The sequence below is a fragment of the Pagrus major genome, chromosome 7 (genome assembly GCF_040436345.1).
Source record: "Pagrus major chromosome 7, Pma_NU_1.0".
Lineage (NCBI taxonomy): Eukaryota > Metazoa > Chordata > Actinopteri > Spariformes > Sparidae > Pagrus > Pagrus major.
Window position 1 is genome coordinate 13340672 of NC_133221.1, and position 18722 is coordinate 13359393.

At 42.9% G+C, this 18722-nt stretch overlaps 2 protein-coding genes across 4 annotated transcripts in view; both read left to right on the forward strand.

The window, feature by feature from the left end:
* LOC140999368 (sterile alpha motif domain-containing protein 10-like) overlaps positions 1–2776 on the forward strand; it is a 37352-nt gene extending 34576 nt beyond the window's left edge. Inside the window, exon 6 of the mRNA XM_073469724.1 lies at positions 2754–2776. Coding sequence (XP_073325825.1) covers positions 2754–2776 — 23 coding nt within the window. The remainder of the gene's footprint in view (positions 1–2753) is intronic.
* Positions 2777–8900: 6124 nt separating this feature from the next.
* The window catches only part of znf512b (zinc finger protein 512B), a 32326-nt gene continuing 22504 nt past the window's right edge, over positions 8901–18722 (forward strand). For all 3 annotated transcript variants that reach the window (XM_073469858.1, XM_073469859.1, XM_073469860.1), the window contains exons 1-2: positions 8901–10102; positions 11551–11685. In XM_073469858.1, the coding sequence (XP_073325959.1) occupies positions 11553–11685 (133 nt within the window). In that variant the 5' untranslated portion in view covers positions 8901–10102; positions 11551–11552. The remainder of the gene's footprint in view (positions 10103–11550; positions 11686–18722) is intronic.

The following is an 18722-nucleotide window of genomic DNA, read 5'->3' on the forward strand; positions in this document are numbered from 1 at the left end:
CACACAGCACTGCGTTATAGACTTTTAGGCGCTTTGGAGGAATTTCTCATGGACTCATGGAGAAGAGAAAAAATTAGGTTAATAAAAAACTTTGATTAAGAAAAAAGTGTCATGCTGCGCTTAAAGCATTTTGAATGTCATCCCCTTTTTTCATCCTACACCGAGAATGGCGACCGTCACATTTTCGCTTAAACATGGCTGTAGTGAAGTTTTGATACACACATTATCAGAGGCAAACTTTTGAAATCCATCCTCTGCTCCAACTCCAACAAACTATAAACCTTTTACAACCACTCTCCAATTCCACAGAGAGCGTGAACCTCAAAACATATATTTTTCTCTTATCACTTTAAACTCGGGGCAAAGTTACACTTCATGGTTAGATAACAAAACTTATTCGAACTTGAAAGTCGCTAACGGTTGAAAAGTAATGCAGTGTGGAAATTCAAAGCAGAGCATCAAAGTTGAATGCAAATGTACATACAGTATAAAGGTCCCTCCACCACATTAACCTTCGCTGTTTGCATTGTTTCACAGTCTGTTGTTCATGTTTTCTCTTGCGCATAATCCTTTCATGGAAGGGAAAGCTATTCCCTTTTGTGCATGAATGTTGTATTTGTATTTTTTTCGACACAGTATTTCATGAATTTTCAGGAGCCTAGGCTGTTGTTATATCAGTCAGTCAGTGAAAGGTAAGGCTGATGTCTTCCACAGCCCAAAGCCACTGCTCTCTCAGGGTAGTGTGAACCACGTAGGGGTTGTTGTAACATCTGGAAAGCTTTGGGAGGGAGGATTCAGATCAGAGCCTAGTGGGGTATCTGCCCTTCTTCTGCTTCTCAGCCTCTGGTTATTGGTATATCTTTATAATAAACTGTCAGCTCTTCCTTGCTTCTCAACGCATCAAATTTTCATCAAAGTCGGTCTATGCCTTTGTGTCTAGCCATCTGCCGCGTATCAGATTCTCGGCGGTAATTAGCTGAAACAGGATGACGTTGCGAATAACCCCAATGCGGGCCTTGACCCCTACCCCACCTCAAAAGATGCTGTCGTGAGAGACTGTCTTGCCAGCCTTGCTCCTCTGAACGCTCCTGTGATGTTGCCCATCCATGCAGAGCTTTACTCAGAGCTCCATGTGGCGTCTGCCAGCTGAACTGAAGCTCTGCATTAGAATATGAATAAAACTCTGAGCGTGACAGACAGGGGAAAAGGAGGAACATGTCAGTTCTCCTCAGCACAAATTTTGCCTAGTTGCTGTTCAACCCCCCCTCTCTTTCCCACCGCCTCTCTTCTGCTGCACCTAGGCTCTGAGGACTCCATTGGGAGCTCATTTAAAAGGATTTCTATCAGAGAAGCGGTTGTCTGTACAAGCCTCAAGTCATATCAATGCCTCTCCATCCTCCTGCCTCTCTCTCTCTCTCTCTCTCTCTCTCTCTCTCTCTATCTGTATTGCTTCCTGGTTCAGGTTCAGTCTTGTGCCGCGTTACATCTGTCTGTGTCTAGAGACAGGTGGCGCATCTTCCCCAGCTATCAGGAGAGGAGGGCTGAAATGCCAACAGTCTGGGAGAGAAAAGTCCGCCTTCCCACTGACACTTGGTGTCATTTCAGGATGGAACGAACTGGCTGGTTGTCAGGGAGGCCACCTGGTCGCATCTGTTGTTTCGAGAGGGAGAAAAAGAGATAATGACTTTGAGAAAAAAAAGGCTTGTTATTACCTGCTGATTAAGTAAATGTCATAATTTCTTCCCTTTGCTCTGAAGCTTTATAACAAGTTAACTACAGCGCATATCGGAACAGCATTCACCTTTTCGAAACACCTTTATTTTGAGGAGTTTCATCCTCTGTATGCCACTATTTTAGTGTCTTTCTGTCTACCTGCGTCACAGGTATCACAGCAATCCTCATGCACTACCATGACTCTCTTACTTATTCAGTCAGCTAGTGTTTCATACTAAATTATTGGCTGTTATAGAGGTTGTTACTCTGTGATGGAGTGCAGCGTGTTACATGAAAATAGGACAGCCACGCAGGTTACTTGATAATCCAGTAGAGTCGGGGGGAGTAAGGTGTCCCATACAGATTCAGGAAGGTTATGAGCTGCATTTGTGTGCTTTGAAAAAGGCTCTTAGATGAAAGTGAAGCAAGAGAGTTTTACCAAACGGTACAAACTTGCATTAAAGGTTCCATAATATGCTAATTTTCCAGTTCATACTTTTAATTCGGTTGTCTACTAGAAAATGTTTACATGCCTGTCTCTTTAAGGCCCCATCGCCTAAAGAGCCCAGTCTGCTCTGATTGGTCAGCACTCACAGCCCTGAGCAGGCACCGCCCAACGTGTTTCCTCATCACCTCTGCCTGTGTTTTTGCCATGGTGGGAGCATTGCGGAGACTCTCTGTTGACCTGTTAGCTTTCTTTAGACAGCCGCTAACATTAGCATTTAACCACTTGCTAGTTAACGTGACTGTTTAGTGTTACACAATACAACAGGAAAGCCAGACATGAATTAAAAAATATCAAAGCACATGTTGGACACAAACCGATCAGGAAGCTTTGAAATGATAGTGATTTGTTGATATCACTTGCAACCTGGGACACGTATCATTATCCCACCCGGAGCATGACATCAGAGTAAAATGGCCACCGTGTGAATATGGTTTATAGGACATGATGTGAGGACATAATTTTCTGCTTTTTGTATCCATGGGAATCCAAATTGTAACACAATAACACCTCCTTTCTCTCTCTCTGTCTGCAGCCTCCTTTGGAAACTTCTCTTAGCTCATCCCTGGATCCATTTGGCAGCCCTTTCCTTCATCCCCTGTCACAATACATCTCCAGGAGCCATGGAAGAGCTGCTGTCTTCAGATATGTGAGCAGAGAAACAAGGAGTGAAAGGGGAGAGGACAGGCCTATAGACTACATGCCAGCAGCCAGTCTGGAGGATTCCCATTCAACACAGCCAATCTGGTTTACAGACATTGAGAAAGAGACAAAGCCGTGCTCAAGGCAGGGGTACCCACTGTAACATAGTGATAAGATGTAAGATTCATGACACCAGTGATGATGTAGGCCTATCACTGGCATATTTTTGATCACATCAAATCTCTCTTTGATTTCCTATCTCATGTGGATCAGACTGATTTTTGACAGAACTGGTGAAACAACACACTTTTTTGACATATTCTTTACATGTGCACACGTCCTATAGTCTTTTCTCTCTCTTCTGGTGAAAGGCTTACATGAAAAACTTGGTTATGGTTCAACATCAACATATCACGTGAACCCATGATGATCCCATGACGATCGGCCACTGGATCTGAAGTGAAGGAAACTTCCAGTGGATCTCCAACTCCCACACCGACTGACTTATACCAATAATATAAATCAATTCCTCACCCATGGGTCACACTGCATTTTCCTCTCAGGACTTCACTTTGGAAATTGTAGGTTTGGAGCATCAGCAACAACACTTAAAGCCGAATGTCATTCCAACAATCAGTCTTTTTGTATTGTGACTGATCTGCAGTATTTCAGCGAGAAACTAGAAATATGATGTCTATATATACAGTCTGAGCGTTGTAGAATAACTGTAAATCTGCGTATACTGTAACAGTACCTTAGTCTTTTATTAATGGAGTGGATCCTGACGTCTTAGAGTTAAAGGGTAACTCCATCAATTCTACACTTTTAAGTGTGTTTACAGGTCTTGGTGAGTAATGCTCCATATGTGAAAAAAGTAGTATAAAGCCTTTTGTGGCTCCAGAGGAAGCTGCATGTAATCAGATAATTGCCTCCAATGATGTCACTCAGTTGGTACATGGCATTGTGGGTAATGAAGGCGCCAGGTTTTAAAAAGGAAGAAGAATGTGTGGAATAAAAAAGCCGATATCTCTGGTTTTTGCTTTAGTGATTTTGATCAATATACTCAATGCAGTGCCAGACCAGCGGACTGCTTTTCAAAACCTGGTGCCTATATTACCCACAATGCAACTTAGCCACAAAGTGACATCACTGGAGGCAGATTATCAGATTACATGCAGCTTTCTCTGCAGCCACAAAAGGCTTTATATTACTTTTTTCACACCTGCAGCCATACTCTCGAAGACCTATAAACACACTTTAATGTGTAAAATTTGGAAAATTGGAGGTACCCTCTAATGTGATAATCACTGATTATGCTTTATAAAGCAATAATTTAAATCATGAAAGGGGGAGAGGTGTAGCACTGTATTGGGTAAATATTAATAAATCTTTTTTTAATGAGTTGAGATGCAAGTATGAGTGTCTGTATGAGGGTTATGTACATTTTGCCTGTTACAGCTGCTGCATTTGCCAGCCTCATAGCTTCTGTCCTTAGAGTGTGCGCTATGACTGTATACTTTATGTCATCTCTCGCGCACAAGTACTAAGAAAAGGACAAGCCTCTGTTGTATTCCGCCCACTTTCTGTCACTGGTGTGACACAAATCACAATGCGATGACAGCTACCCAGATGCAAGATTCCCAGCCTAACTGAAGCGAGCACCTTTGATGTCACTCGAGACAGCAGCAGACAGCTATGTATGACGTCGACGTTTAAGTCTCGTAAATAAATAAATTACATAAATAAATAAACCTGGAACAAACAGAAGCATCCTTCCATCTGTCCTGTGACAAGGAGTCTTGGGGTAATGTGAGTAATTGACTGTTAAAAGGGAGAAAACACACTGTATTGTTTTTTGAATTCCTGATGTACTGTAAATATTGACACTTTTGAGTTACTTTGTCAGATGATTGATGAAATGTTTGAAATGCAGAAAGGAAAAATGAAAAATATTTATCTGCTTTACAGATGTGAAGATGTGCGGTATGGAACGTGATGGAAGCTGTCTTTTTAGAATAAACTAATTGACATTGTTGGTCCTGATTTTCACATTGTGTTACTATAATGTTTTTAATTGTTTTAATTCTTGAGGTTCTTATTATAGAGCCAGGTAAGCAGACATTGAAACACAAGGACATATTTGATACAAAAGTTACACTGAAGCAACAAAATACCCTCATCAGAAATAAGTAAGGACAATATAAACTCAACTTAAATGTCCAGCATGTAGGATCTAGTGGCATCTAGTGGTGAGGTTGCAGATTGCAACAAACAAAATACCCCTCGTCTCTCCCTCCCCTACGGTGGCCACTAAGCAAATGCAATGCCCTCTGCAAAGGCCCTCTCTAGAGCCAGGGTTTGGTTTGTCCTTTCTGGGCTACCATAGAAACATGGCAATGCAACATGGTGGATTCCATGGAAGAGGACCAGCTCCCTCTGTAGATACAAAAGGCTCATTGTAGGGTAACAAAAACACATCAATTCTTAATTTCAGGTGATTATACCCTAATTAAAACATACATATGAACATTATATTCCATTTCTGCTAATAGTTCTCCATAAATCCTACACACTGGACCCTTAAAACCAAAAGTATACCCTCCGTCTCACTCATTTTTAAAACCAAAGTTTTTTCTATGACAGAAATCGTTTCTTCTAACCATCTTTGGAAACATGTTTAAATTGTTGTTCTCCCCCGTTTTAGAGAGTCAGTTTTTTCCCATCCTCATAGCTGATGAGAGAGGGAAGTGATAGAGTGTCGTCTGAAAATAGCCATGTCTCTGTGGGGAAGGATAGCTGGTTTATATACTTGGGAAAATAGACCAAAATAAATGCAGCATTTGACTTTCCCAAAGTAAACAGCAGCAGCAGTAACAACATTGAGACGGTGAGGGATAAAATGAGTAGAATTAGACTTTTGATTAATGGAACCAATGTACGTTCAACTGTAATAACCTCTGCCACGTTTATCTCTTTTCCCCATTCTTCTCTGACACACTTAGTTGGGGCACAATCATTGAAAAAAACAATTCACAAGTGTATAAAGAAATATTACAAGATCAATCTTTCCCCTGCGTTCTTTTATGTCTCCATTTTTCACATGCACACACACACAGAGAAAACCATCTGCTTCCATTTAAGTGGCACAAAAATGATTCACCTCAGTGGTCCTCTCCACAAGTCCCACAGGTGTCCCGAGATAGCCTGTGGTCCATAACCAAGAAATGCTGCACAGCTCTTGTGGATACTTGTTCCCCTTTTCTCTGTCTTGTTCTCTCTTTTATTTTCATTCTCTACCACGTTCCCTCGACTTTTTGTTCCTTGCTGTTTGCTTTTCTACCAGTAATTCCTTCATTCATTCATCAGTTATTACCTTAAATAGTGCATGTTTACATGTGCTCCTAGTAAGAAAGAAAGAAAGAAAGAAAGAAAGAAAGAAAAGAATTTGTGAATATGTCTCAAACCTGTGCTCTGACCCGTCACCCAGGATCCACAAGTCAAATCATGTACAACTCTGTATGCAAAACAGTGCTGCCTGTCTAAAGAGACACACATGCTTTGTCTCTGTCTTTAGCTCACCCACACACACACACACACACACACACACTGGGACCCAATTACTGAGAGACATGAAGCATCTCACCAGTTGATAACAAGGCACATGCATGATAAACAGATCCAGTGAACAGTGGCCTTCTCAACCCTGAATAAATCCACGGAGCAGATGGTTGGATGGTGCAGTTAATTGGTTACTGTTTATTATGAGGTGTCTTCCTTTTTGAAAGCTTGTCTTCCATCATTATTCTCTAAAAACACCCAAACGCCGAGACTCTCCATTCAGCTTGTTTATCGTTATCTGCTCGTGCCTTTGATCAGCTGAATCTCAGTCTACTGACAGCACTGATATAGAATGAGAAACACTCTGTCCGCACTCATCAGCCTGTTCTGAGGAGCCCTTAAGCAGCTGCCAGTGAGCTGCTCAATGACATAAACAGCTGAAGACTGTAGTTTTTCTGGCCAGTGCCCAAGCGTTAATATACAGTATTACAAAGCAAGTCAATATGGGAAAAAAGTGCATGTGTGCTCACTCAAATTTCACTGAAAAGGTCAAAAGATATATAACACAATCAGCTGCTAGATGGACTCATCAAGTGCCTTTTAGGGCACAGACCACTCCACCTGGCCAGTTTTAAAAACCATTAAATAGCCCTTTGCTCACTCAGCAGAGGACGAGCGGGAACATAAATCACCACCCCGGTAAGAGGATTAATCACGGGTCAAACAAGGCCCCGCGTGAACTATTCATCAGCAGCCATTAGAGAGAGCAGGAGGAAGATTAAAACTTTTATCAGGTGGACACGCTGTGCAGGAGAATGGCAGTTGTCACTTGGTCGAGAGTGAAGCACCCCTCAGGCTCGGGTGTGTCGGGATCCAGCTGATCATCGCCTCCAGTATACTGAGGTTAAAGCAGTCCCAAGATGTGCACATGACAATGCCTTGAAAATCAAATACACATTTTAAAGTGACAAATATGCTACAGGGGGCCATGATTCATGTTAAAGCTGCTCCTGATCACAAGACAGCACTGCCCCCTAGTGGAGGATTAATGCAGACAAATATGGATTGGTCATTAAAAATCTAGAAATCTGCAATAAAATTAAACACTATCTTGGTAATATATAGTCTAATATTGTTATTAAAGGGGACCTATTATGCTTTTTCATGTATTCCTTTCCTTCAGTGTTTTCTATAGGTTCTTGTGCATGTAAAAGATCTTGAAAGTTAAAAAGGTCAAAGTCCACACCAACAGAGGCTCCTCTCTCCCACAGGAAACACTGCTCCTGAAACGCCCCACCAGTAGTCCCGCCTTCAACATCATAACTTTGTGACATCACACTATGTCACCGTGTCATATATTTGCATAATTTATTTCTAGCGGCTAGTTTGCCACGTTAGAACTGATTTAGCGCAGCTGCTCTGTTGTTGTTAGCGGTGCTGGCTCAGGAATGTGTGAGCTGACCAATCGGAGCAGATTGGGTATTCAGGAGGTGGGCCTTAAAGAGACAGGAACTAAAACAGAGCGTTTCAGACAGAGGGGGAATACAGAGCTGCTGCACTGGACAGAATAAGCAAACTGACGTGTTTTTTGAGTATTAATGCAAGTAAACCTATTCTAGCAGCAACCCAAAATAGAAAATATGAACCTGAAAATTAGTATGACACGTCTCCTTTATACAAAGAATCTCGTCTTTCTCACTTGTCCCTTGATTTTGTGCCTTTTAATTTGGAAAAAAAAGGTTACGTCCTCTTTTATTTAAAGGTGATAATCACGAAAATGCATTTCAAGTTATTAAAACACACGTGATACTGTGGGCTCACACATCACTCAGAACAAAAAATGAGACTCTGCTGCCCCCCAGCGGCGACACCGGGAACTGTTTTCACACACACGCACATTACATCATGGTTTCAGATGATTTTCCACTAATAGGAAATATTAGGTCATGATGACTGGCACCAATCAAACACTAAGAGAGACCCCTCTGTTGTTTTTGCTCAGACCGAGTGAGGTGGCACTGACACCATGAATGATTCGTTTAGTGAGCTGTGGCACAGGGAGGACGTGGCTCCACACCATATGTTAAACATTTATTATTAGCCCACTTAAATGGGGGAAATGCCAGGAGACTGCCTGTAGTTAAGCAATTAAAAATCCAATATTGTATGGAGTGTCGTCCTAATTATCAGGTGCTTTTAACACGAATAGGATTGATACCTCATGCATAAATATTGACCTTGAATTTGGGGATTGGGGAACAGGTTATTATAAAGGCCTGGTTTAATATGTGTAATGCTTAACAAGTAGTGTGTGTGGGGGGGGAGAGAGGAGGGGGTTCTCGCTTTAAACTCACCAGCTTTAAGCAAATTTGGGACATATTTGTTATTCCAGTGGTTTTTTGGAGACAGCTACTTGCAGTGACTGGCCTACAGTGACAAAGAATAGCCTGCCACTGCCACTGCCTGGACTTTGATCATATTCCCCTGACTGATCTGCTACGGGGCTGGAGGACGCACGGGGAGATCATTTAGCAGCAACTAGATTAAAATACTTGGCGAAGGTTGATTTAAGGAATTTAAGCCCTGACCCTTTTTTTCCCCTTCTTCTTCTTCTTCTTCTTCTTCTTCGTCAGGAACGAGCGCCGTTACGTCGGAGGAGCAGCACGAGTCGGTATCGCAGCGGGGTTTTAGTGAGACAGAAAGCCCAATATTAACGTGCTCGATGTCGATGATAATAATAACGCGAGAGTTTGCAAGTTGCTTCAAGACTGTAGTTGCAACTGTCAAAGGTGGAGTGGATACGCGCATGACCTAACACACATTACTGTAATACTGTACACGGCCGCCGCCGAGATAATATCCGTATAAAAAAAAAAAAAACGAAATAATCCCGAGGTAAGGAGCCGAGGAGTGAACCCACAGCGACCGAGATTTGACGTTTCTGCTCATTTTCCTTCGCTTCGTTTTCTTTTACTCTCACCAACTGTGTCGCTGCCGTCGAAATTACTGCACTAAACATATTTTTGTGCCTCCCTTTAGCTCCAGCCAGCGCAAGGATTTTTTTTTTTTTTTTTTTTTTTTTTTTTACTCCTCCTTCGTAATAAAGTCGCCATTTTGCTTCACTGCCTATATAAACCATCCTGTATTCTAATATTTTTCCTCAAGGAGTCGCGGACCTACCTATCTTTCCGGGCTATTTCTAATATTTCTGGAGCGTTTGACGAGAAGACAAGAGGTTGAAGAAGTGCCTCGTGGTTTTACATATTAATGCAGGAAAGGAGGAGGAGGAGGGAGGGGGGCAAGGCTGTTGGAAACTGGGAATAAGGTGAAAGTATCCAGGATTTTCTTTTTCATGTACGCACGAGATTGTCATTTCTCTTCTCCTGCCCTGCTCTGTTTTTTTTTTTGCTTCCACCTCGTCGTCGTCTGCAGAGTGGAGGGGGGGGGGAACCGGACGACGGTGACGACCGTCCGCTTCCTTTCAGGCCCCCCAACCCCAGTGTGACCGGTCCTTGACGCACAGCAGGTGTGATTGCCATGTAACATAACATTGGTGAAAAAACGCCCACTTTTAGGTGCCTGTCTCCTGACCCCCACCCCCCTCCTCCTCCTCCTCCTCCTCCCTCACGTGGGTGACCCGGGGCCACCCGGCCCCTGGTGCTGGGTGACTGCCCGACAGTTCAGGTAGGTGTGGCCGACCAGAAGAAAGTGTAGCAGTGTGTTTTACTTTACCACATGAGGGGAACTCTGTAACCTTGTTGTAGTTGACACACACACACGCACACACACACACACACACACACAGCATGGCAGTGTGCCACGTGCGGAGCTAAAATACTTATTTCCAGGTTGGGTTGTCAGCAGATTGTGTGAGGAGGAGATGTGAGTGGGTGTCACCAGGTTTTGTTGTGTCTAGCTAAATGTATGGTAATGTAGGACTGTCGTTTACTAGTAGAGGTCTTTTTTTTTTCTTTTTCATAAAAACACAGCTGCAGTGTTTGTTTTGTTTACTGTACACATGTAACAGCAAAACTCAAAAAAAGTGCTACATCCTAAAGAATATTAGAGGAAAGCTCGAAAATGCATATAGAGGTCACAAGCGAATACTTCTTCGTCTTTCTCGACACATTTGTTTATTTTAAGCCCTTACATGCTTGTGAGTAGCTATCTTCACACATCATACAGGAAAAGGAAGGTGTCTACTTGTCTGTGTGTGTGTGTGAGATATTTCTGCAGCTTGCATCGTGCAGCGAGCTCACCGTGCCTTTTTAAAAGTGAAAATCTATCAGCAACTAAGAACAAAACTCTGAGCACATTATCGCCTTGACGGATGAGCCATCAGCGCTCAATGTAAAGTGAATAGCATGGCGTGTAAACAGACACTGAGTGACCCCCGCTGGGTGACCCTTTGTGTGCTGTTGTAATTCATTAGGAGAGTGACATGAATGTGTGCTAAGAGAAAGCATGTTGGATCCTAATCAGTCCCACTTAGCATAATTAGCGATTGTCAGCCTTCATCCATTAGACTGTCCCATGCTGGTCGGGACTCAGGGTTGAGCACGCGGAGCCCAAAAGTGACAACCAGGGCTTACTATGGCTAATAGTAGCATGGCATTTATAATGGATTGGTGGCCTGTGCTGTGTAATCTATCTAGCAGTCAACAAATGAGGATTAGCCTTCACATAAAGCGCAGAAAACTTTGTGACCTGATGGAGAGACTAGATTTAATATTAGAGACAGAAGGCAGGGCTGTTCAGGAAAAGGAGCTTTGTGTCCCCTGTCTCTCTCTTTGACTCACCTTTTGTTTAATGGCCAGAGCATGGAGTTAGCGTGTAAGTGAGAATATTGATTTTGAAATGAAACATGGAAGGTCGCACCCTCATTACTACCAGTGATGATGTGTGCGCCTCCACTCAGATAACCTTCAGTCCGGCAGCACCGATGGCCGTCATGAAGAAAGTGCACCGTAGAACAAGGAGACGGCATTATTACGGGGTATTGATGCGGTGGACATTGCTAATAATAATGTTTTGACAAGCAACGGAACAGGATTAATGAGCGGCAGAAAGCATCCCAATATTGCCTCCAGCTATCTACAGTATATCTCCTGTGTGTCTCTACCCCATTGCAGGCATGGAGAGCCCAAGTGGCCCCAGGCTCGGGAAGCTGTCTTCGTCAGGGCTGCCAAGGGGCCGGACCCCCAAGCATGGACATCCTCAGGAGCCTGTCAGAGCCACACCAGGCCCAGAAAACAACAACAAACACAGTAAGTGACGAGTCACCGCATGTCGTTAAATAAAAACAGCGTGGTGCCTTTAGGGTTTAACTGATATCACTCTGTTGGGATTGTTTCAACATCATAACAACAACATAATTAATGTTGCTCCAGGACGTTCATCATCAAAGCGACAAAGTCCACATAGTGAGCAGGTTTGTGTGGATGAGTGGGTTAAACACAGGATTTTCACCCAGCAGACTTTATTCTATTGTTGACTTATTATTATTATTATTTTTTTTTAGTGTGGTTAGCTTTAGGCAACAAAACTACCTGGTTTGTGGTTAAGAGAAAGATGATATGGGTTAAAATATACCCTTTCACCATTACAACTAATGTTAGAAGGATAACTTTTCTCAGGTATGTACTTTTCTGGCCTTTTCCCTGAGTCGCAAAGTTATGACAAAAAATCTGACAATGGAGACGTCTTTTGCTTTAACATACTATGAAGTAAATGTGGATTGTACAATATGATAGCTATTGTTATTGTTAAAGTTATTATTGGATAATGACACCATCAGCATTTAGACCAGTTCAGACTATAACCTTCGATATAATTTTTTCTTCTATCGGGCACAAAGTCTCCCGGGACAATAAAGGCTGACTGGTGATACTGTATCTGTCTCCTTTATAGACTGATACAAAAATAAGCTCAAGTTTTGTCTCCCATGTGCATGTTTTTCCGGTCTTTTTGAGTCGCGAAGCTTTGAAATCATAAAAACGCGACTGGTCAGTTTCCATGAAAGCAGGGTTAAAGGAACTTTGGGCAGGATCAAGAAATAAGACTCAATAGTGACACGACGGCCGTTGCGGCCGTTAGGGTAACTGCAGCCATCAGCCAAGCTGGCGCGGGAGTGCGCATGAACTCGTCACAGCAGTGCAGCTGATGCCTTATCCCCTACACACACGAAGCAGCCAGGAAGCCGGCTCCCTGTGTGTAGCAACACACAAGCGCTGCGATTTACCGTTACGGTTGATGCAGTCTGAAAGGCACAGGCGAAAGCAAAGACGGCGTATTGGGGGACAAAAATATCGTCTCTGATACGGGATTGCTGTGTGTAAGCGGCTAATGTTACTACACAGACACAAACAAACCGTTAGCCTGTGGCTACATCCAGCTGCTAATGTCACCTCCCAGATAACAGGTTGGGCTCTCGGTCCCATATATAAAGGGACATATTTCTATTCTTACTATTCGGTTTCAGACTAAAGGACCGTGGAAAATGCGCAGTCTGTAACTATTCAGTGTTACACAGTAGTGGACTAAGTTACATGTTTGCAGCTACTACGCTATTTTGCACGTTAGGTCACTCCCAGTTCTCGTGATCTCATATGATTTTCAAATCAAGCTCTAAACATGACCTGTAATGTTTTCTTACCTGGTGACTAGGAAATGAGCCATGTCAGCATCTGTTTTCAGTCCCGATTCAAGTTGAAGCTGCCTCCATGAGTCGAACTCGTATCCGATGTGTATTCGGGTGCCAGCCCGGCTTTGGTCGTAATGTCGTTTCGACTCACGACATGCCGCTGATAAAATCTTTGTTTTCTTATTAGTATGACTTTTTAGTGGACTTTGTGTGTTGGTGGGTCGTTTGCTGGCCGTAGCAGAATCCATTACTACCCAAACACTAGTCTGGGTCCACCGCGCTTGTCTTCTTCCCGTATCCAAGGACGCGCATTCAGCGTCATCTGACATCACGTCCGCAGGACTGCGCAGGAAATTCGGGCCCGAATTGCAGTACATTATGCAGCACACAGCCTGTTCAAGGCAATGGAGGGATACGTGGGTGGGCTCATTCTTTTTGGTTTTGAACGCTTCATCACCCATTATCATGAAAAAACTTGAAATGTTTATTTTTTCACAAATCCTGCCACAAGTTCCTTTAAACTGGCAATAGACATGTGTTTTCCTTATTAACTTAAGAAGTAAATGTGTATTGCATAATATAATGGCTATTGAATAGTGTCACCATCTGCGGTTAGGTTGGTTCCCTGTAAACTTCGCTTCACAAAATCTCTGACACGAAAGCTTAGTGGTGGCAGCCTGGCACCATTTCTATCCGTCTCCCTTATAGGCTGATGAATGAATAAACTCATGTTTTGTCCTGTGTTGATGGTAGTTGCTACTCTGAGGAAAACGGAAAGTGATCCAGATATCGTTGCGACAGCAGCGCAAACAATAATAGCACTTAGAAACGCTAACAGTGGGGTGTCTGTTTCCACTTAATTATGATGTTGGAGTTAAAAACACCAACACACAAACATCTGATCGTGGTGCAATGTTCTTTACAAGTTGTTCCAAACGTGTGAATGAGGAGAGATTTTGTTTGTATGATCCAGGTTTGCTCCTGGACTGCTTCCAGGGTGAATTTTATGCAGTGATGAAGTGTAAAGAATGTTGTTTGTATACAACATGACTTGCTAACACATTTATCTCCAGACCCAGTTGACTTTCCATCGGCTAGACTTTTGTGATTCCACACTGGCTGCTCAGAACTTTAATGTTGCCTTTCAAGGATTTGATCACCATACTAAACAAATAACTGTCCCTGCTGCTTTTTTGAATGGGTTGTATTTTACAAAGAATCAGTGGTCCCCCAGCCTCAATGTAATCCTACCCCTCTTGCCACAGAAGGGCCTGGAAACGACAACATTTTTCCTCCGCCTGCCTTACAGTGAGGAAACCAAACAAACAAGTAGTGCCAAGCATTGACATGAGTGAAACCCCGAGCCATCTGGATTGAGATGGAAGATTTTGGAAAGAGAGAGCCGGACTGGGGAATTATGTTTCAATCCAATAACCAGCAGATCATCATGACTTTGTTAATGGAGTGAGGCAGAGCTGGAAAACTGGGGCTGGTCTAATATGACCCAGTTGTTTTGGTTGCTACAAAATAGCCTCTCATTCCCAGACACACACACAGCAACAAACATGGGACTAGGTGCTTCAATTTGTTTTCTTTCCGTGTTAATGTTCAATCCTGTAGGCTGGATTTGCATGTCTGTGTGGGTGCACGCATTTGTCCGTGTGAGTGCGGTTGCTCGCCGTGGATAGTAATACAAGAGAGAGAGTGTAGGAAAGCATGTAACAGTTCATCCTCACTTAATTGTGAATCCATTTCTCAAACCGTCTTAATTTGGTATCTTTATCCGCCTGATTGTCTGATAGTTAGCAGTATAGCACAGGCTCACAGTCTTGTCTCCAGCTCCTCATTGTATACAGGCTGCCTGCTGTTTTTGCTCTAAAGAATTCATTGTAACACAACACAGTGTTTTTGAATGACAGCTTTTTCTTAGCAGCCTCTCAAGAGTTTTATGTTTTATAGATTTTTTTTATACTTTATGACTCAATAAAGAAGACGTGTTTATAAATCAATCTGCACAGAGAAGGTAGGGAGGATTGAGGCTGAGGGCTAGAATTGAAAGAAACAAGCTTGGCTTAGGTTCACTAATGAGAGTACTGCCGATGATTGTGTATGTGTGCGTGTATGTGTGTATGTCTGGGTGTGTGTGTGTGTGTGTGCGTCAGTTAATGCTATCACAGATGGCGGTGGCTTGGTCCCGGTCTTTATGGGACTTTTTTTGGTAACTTTAGACTCGACTTCTGCTGCTTGCCTATTTCATTTTCATTTTTCACAGTTGATCTGCTTTGACTCGTGAGTTCTTTTGACAGATATTGTGATCGCTATATGAGCCAAAACTTTTGTGGGAATGCTAATTTGTACCCAACAAGAATGTTTCCTTACATCTGGAGAATATGATATGAAGGCCGGGGCACCTCTGTAGCACCACAATGCTCCGTTTATTAGAGTATGTTGTGACACATTTTAGCTTTATCAAAAAATTGCAGCTCCTGCGATTTGGATATTGCACTTGGCCATATTGGGATTAATTTTGCAGCCCTAGACTCTCATTAAAGTAAAGCCTTTTAAAAATACCAGTACAGTAATTATATCAGTGTTTTTTGAGACTGCAAGTCTGTGCTAAAGAGCCTGTGTTTGTTAAGTCTGTTCTAAGGACAGCTTCCAGCACAGTTTGATTGCACAAGATAAAAATCTACATTCCACCACGTTGTAGTTGAAAAATTGTCCTGTTTGGCTGGAAAGTTGCTCTTATCTGGAACATTACCAGGGGTTTCCCTAGCCTTTAGAGAAGCTTAGCTGTTATTAGTGGACTGAGTTTTTATGTGATTATGAGGTTTGAAGATTCTCTAAGAACATCCAGCAGCAACCTTCAGGGGGAAAAAAAACAAGGCTTTCGTGGAAAACATGCAGAACCTGGTGCAACAGACGGAATCGATTTACACATGAAGCGGAGTATAAGGAATGGCTGGGGAATTTTACATTTTCATTTCAAAAAGGCACTCAATTACAGTGGCATTTGTATTCCCGATCCACTTCGCTAAACCTGGTGTGTGTTATGATTCACTCAGATGTAGCTGAGGGGAAAGCAAAAAGGTATTCATTCACTGTGATTGGACATTGTTGTTCCTCCAGCAAAACACTTTCTATATCAAAATGCTTTACCTTTTTTAAACAGCAAATCCGGCCTCCTTATCTTATCACTCATCAGTGACTGGCTCGAGCTTTCTATAGCTAATTATGAAGAGGGATGCTATACTGCTAATCATAATGAGCCTGGTGCTAGCTTGTCTTTCCCAGGGGGGCTGTGAGCCTCGTTTTTGGGAAACAAAGGCATCAATATCTAAGGCTCCCTGTGGATTGTATTTTTTTTGCAGTGCTCTGTCTATGCACATTGTGCACAATGTGCTCTTCACATAACCAGGTACCACAGCATGTGCCCTCGTTCCATGTCCAGGGAAAGTTTAGGCTCTTACACCTCGTTCAGTTATCCGTTCTCATGTTGGTCGGTAAACGTCCTTGTCGGAAACTTTGCATGATGTAACAATGAAGAAATCCTGTCTGGCTGGGCTGGTTATTTTTTTGTACTTGTGGTTTCCTGAAATCCCTCTATGCTTTTACACATGGAAACAAAGGCAAATGGGGTTTGTGTGCTTTCCTAGAGCGGTGTGGTTGAGCTGTCACCTTGCCACACCAGACAACTTTGCAGCAACGGATGTGGTCCTTGAGGGTGACTTGCTCTCACTCTCTTTCGCTCTCTCATTCTTTTCCTTGCTCTCACATTTTTTTCACATTAACATCTTATTAGAGCTTTGGTTTTGTCATTTTTTTTCTTCTCCAGCAGCGAACTGAGCTGTTTAACAACCTAAAGTGAAAGTGTTTGGACAGAGCTAATGCTGTCCTGCCAAATGCTTTAGGCAAGCCCTTTATGCAAACATTAATGCAAGCATAAATGAGTCTAGGCCTGTGTGTGTATGTGTGTTTGACCATCTTCTGGCTTTGTTGGAGAGTGGTGCAGTACTCTACCTGATCTCAGGACACAATCTTTCCATTGGGCGTACTGTGTGCAGTGTGCTGTCTCTATAAGTATGGGGGGAGGTGTGCATAGGTTCATATGATTGTGGCTGTGTGTGAATGTTAAATGTTTTTGTTTGTGTTTGCATGTCTGCGTGTGCGTTTGTGCATTCTGGCACGTGTGCTCTGAAAAATGACAGTCCACTACTCTGACTGCAAGACCTTCATTGCAGCCCGCAGACGCCATCTGCTGACCCTGCATATTTGCCTCAGCAGCAATCTCGCGCTCTTCCCCTCCAACTATTGCTTTCTCACACTTCCTCTCGCTCATTTGTTGTCCCATTCCTCATCTCATCTCTCCCTTGTCTCACTTATTAGGCAGCATTATCAGCCGCAGTGAATCACCGGGGCCTCCAGCCGCACCATCCCTGCCACCTTCCATCCAGTCCCCGCAACCCTCTTCTTCACCCTACTCTCACCCACTTCCCATTCTCACTCTCCTCACGTCTCGTATTTCTTATTTTTCATAGTTCTCATCTTGTGATGCTTTGAGTCTCCCAATACCAAAAGATGGAATCGATAAAGAGCTATAGATCGGAGAATGTTTGTTTTGGGATGAAATTCAATTCTGGTGCTTTTCTCAGCCTGACGCTGCATCTCGTTTTGAGGAGAGTCCTTTGTCATCTTTGTCACACCTTTATTTGGCAGGCTTGAGGATGGCAGATGAGAAGGAGTACAGGGAAATGGGAGAGGAGAGAGATTGAGTTGGTGAGTCACTGTCCATAAGGAGGCCACTGCAAACAGTCTGGAGCAGGCATTGTCTGTCTGGCTCTCTTATACTGTATGTGCTGTTGCATGAACACATTCCTTTTTTCATGGCTGCTGGTATACGCACTACGTGTACACTGCAACATGCATCGGTGCATAAATGCGAAATTCCACCATGATGTATGTATGTTTTTCTTTTCAGTCAGTCTTATATTTAAAACGATCATCCCCCAGGAATTCACTGACCACATACCACATGTGGCCAGTCATCCAAAGCTGTTGTGATTGGATGTCACTAAACACACTATTGGCCCTGAGCCAAATGGGCATCAGGTGATAGATTAGGTTTCCAATAATATGAAGCATGCAGCCGATGTGGAAGGCTGTAAAATCAATGCAGGTCTGAAGAGGCTGTCAAGGTGCTCTGAGTCACCAGAATATGTAGCGGGATTCTCAAGCCTGTGCTCTCTTCTTTGATTTGGCTGCTGTAAGTGTGCTTAAGTGGCGCTAGTAAACGGATAGTCTACCACTGGTCTGTGTGGTTTAGTGTTGTGACGATACTGGGATTTTTAACTTCAATACGATACCTTGAACATTTTCGATATTCTATAACAAAAGGGAATAAATTAACACAACATTGAGGAAATTAAACAAAAAGATAAATATAACAAGGCTTGTGTGCTAGCATAATAGAATCCAAGTTAATTTACTGCTGGAGGAGGCGGGCCTGTTTGGTAGGGCTGCACGATATTAGTAAAGACTGGCAAGGTGATGTTTTGGTTTTCTGGGATTTATGTAATGCTCTATGAAAAAATACATGAACTTCCGCCAGGTTACTTGAATAACTCTATGACTAGTGGCATGCAGAGCCTGCATGATATCTGT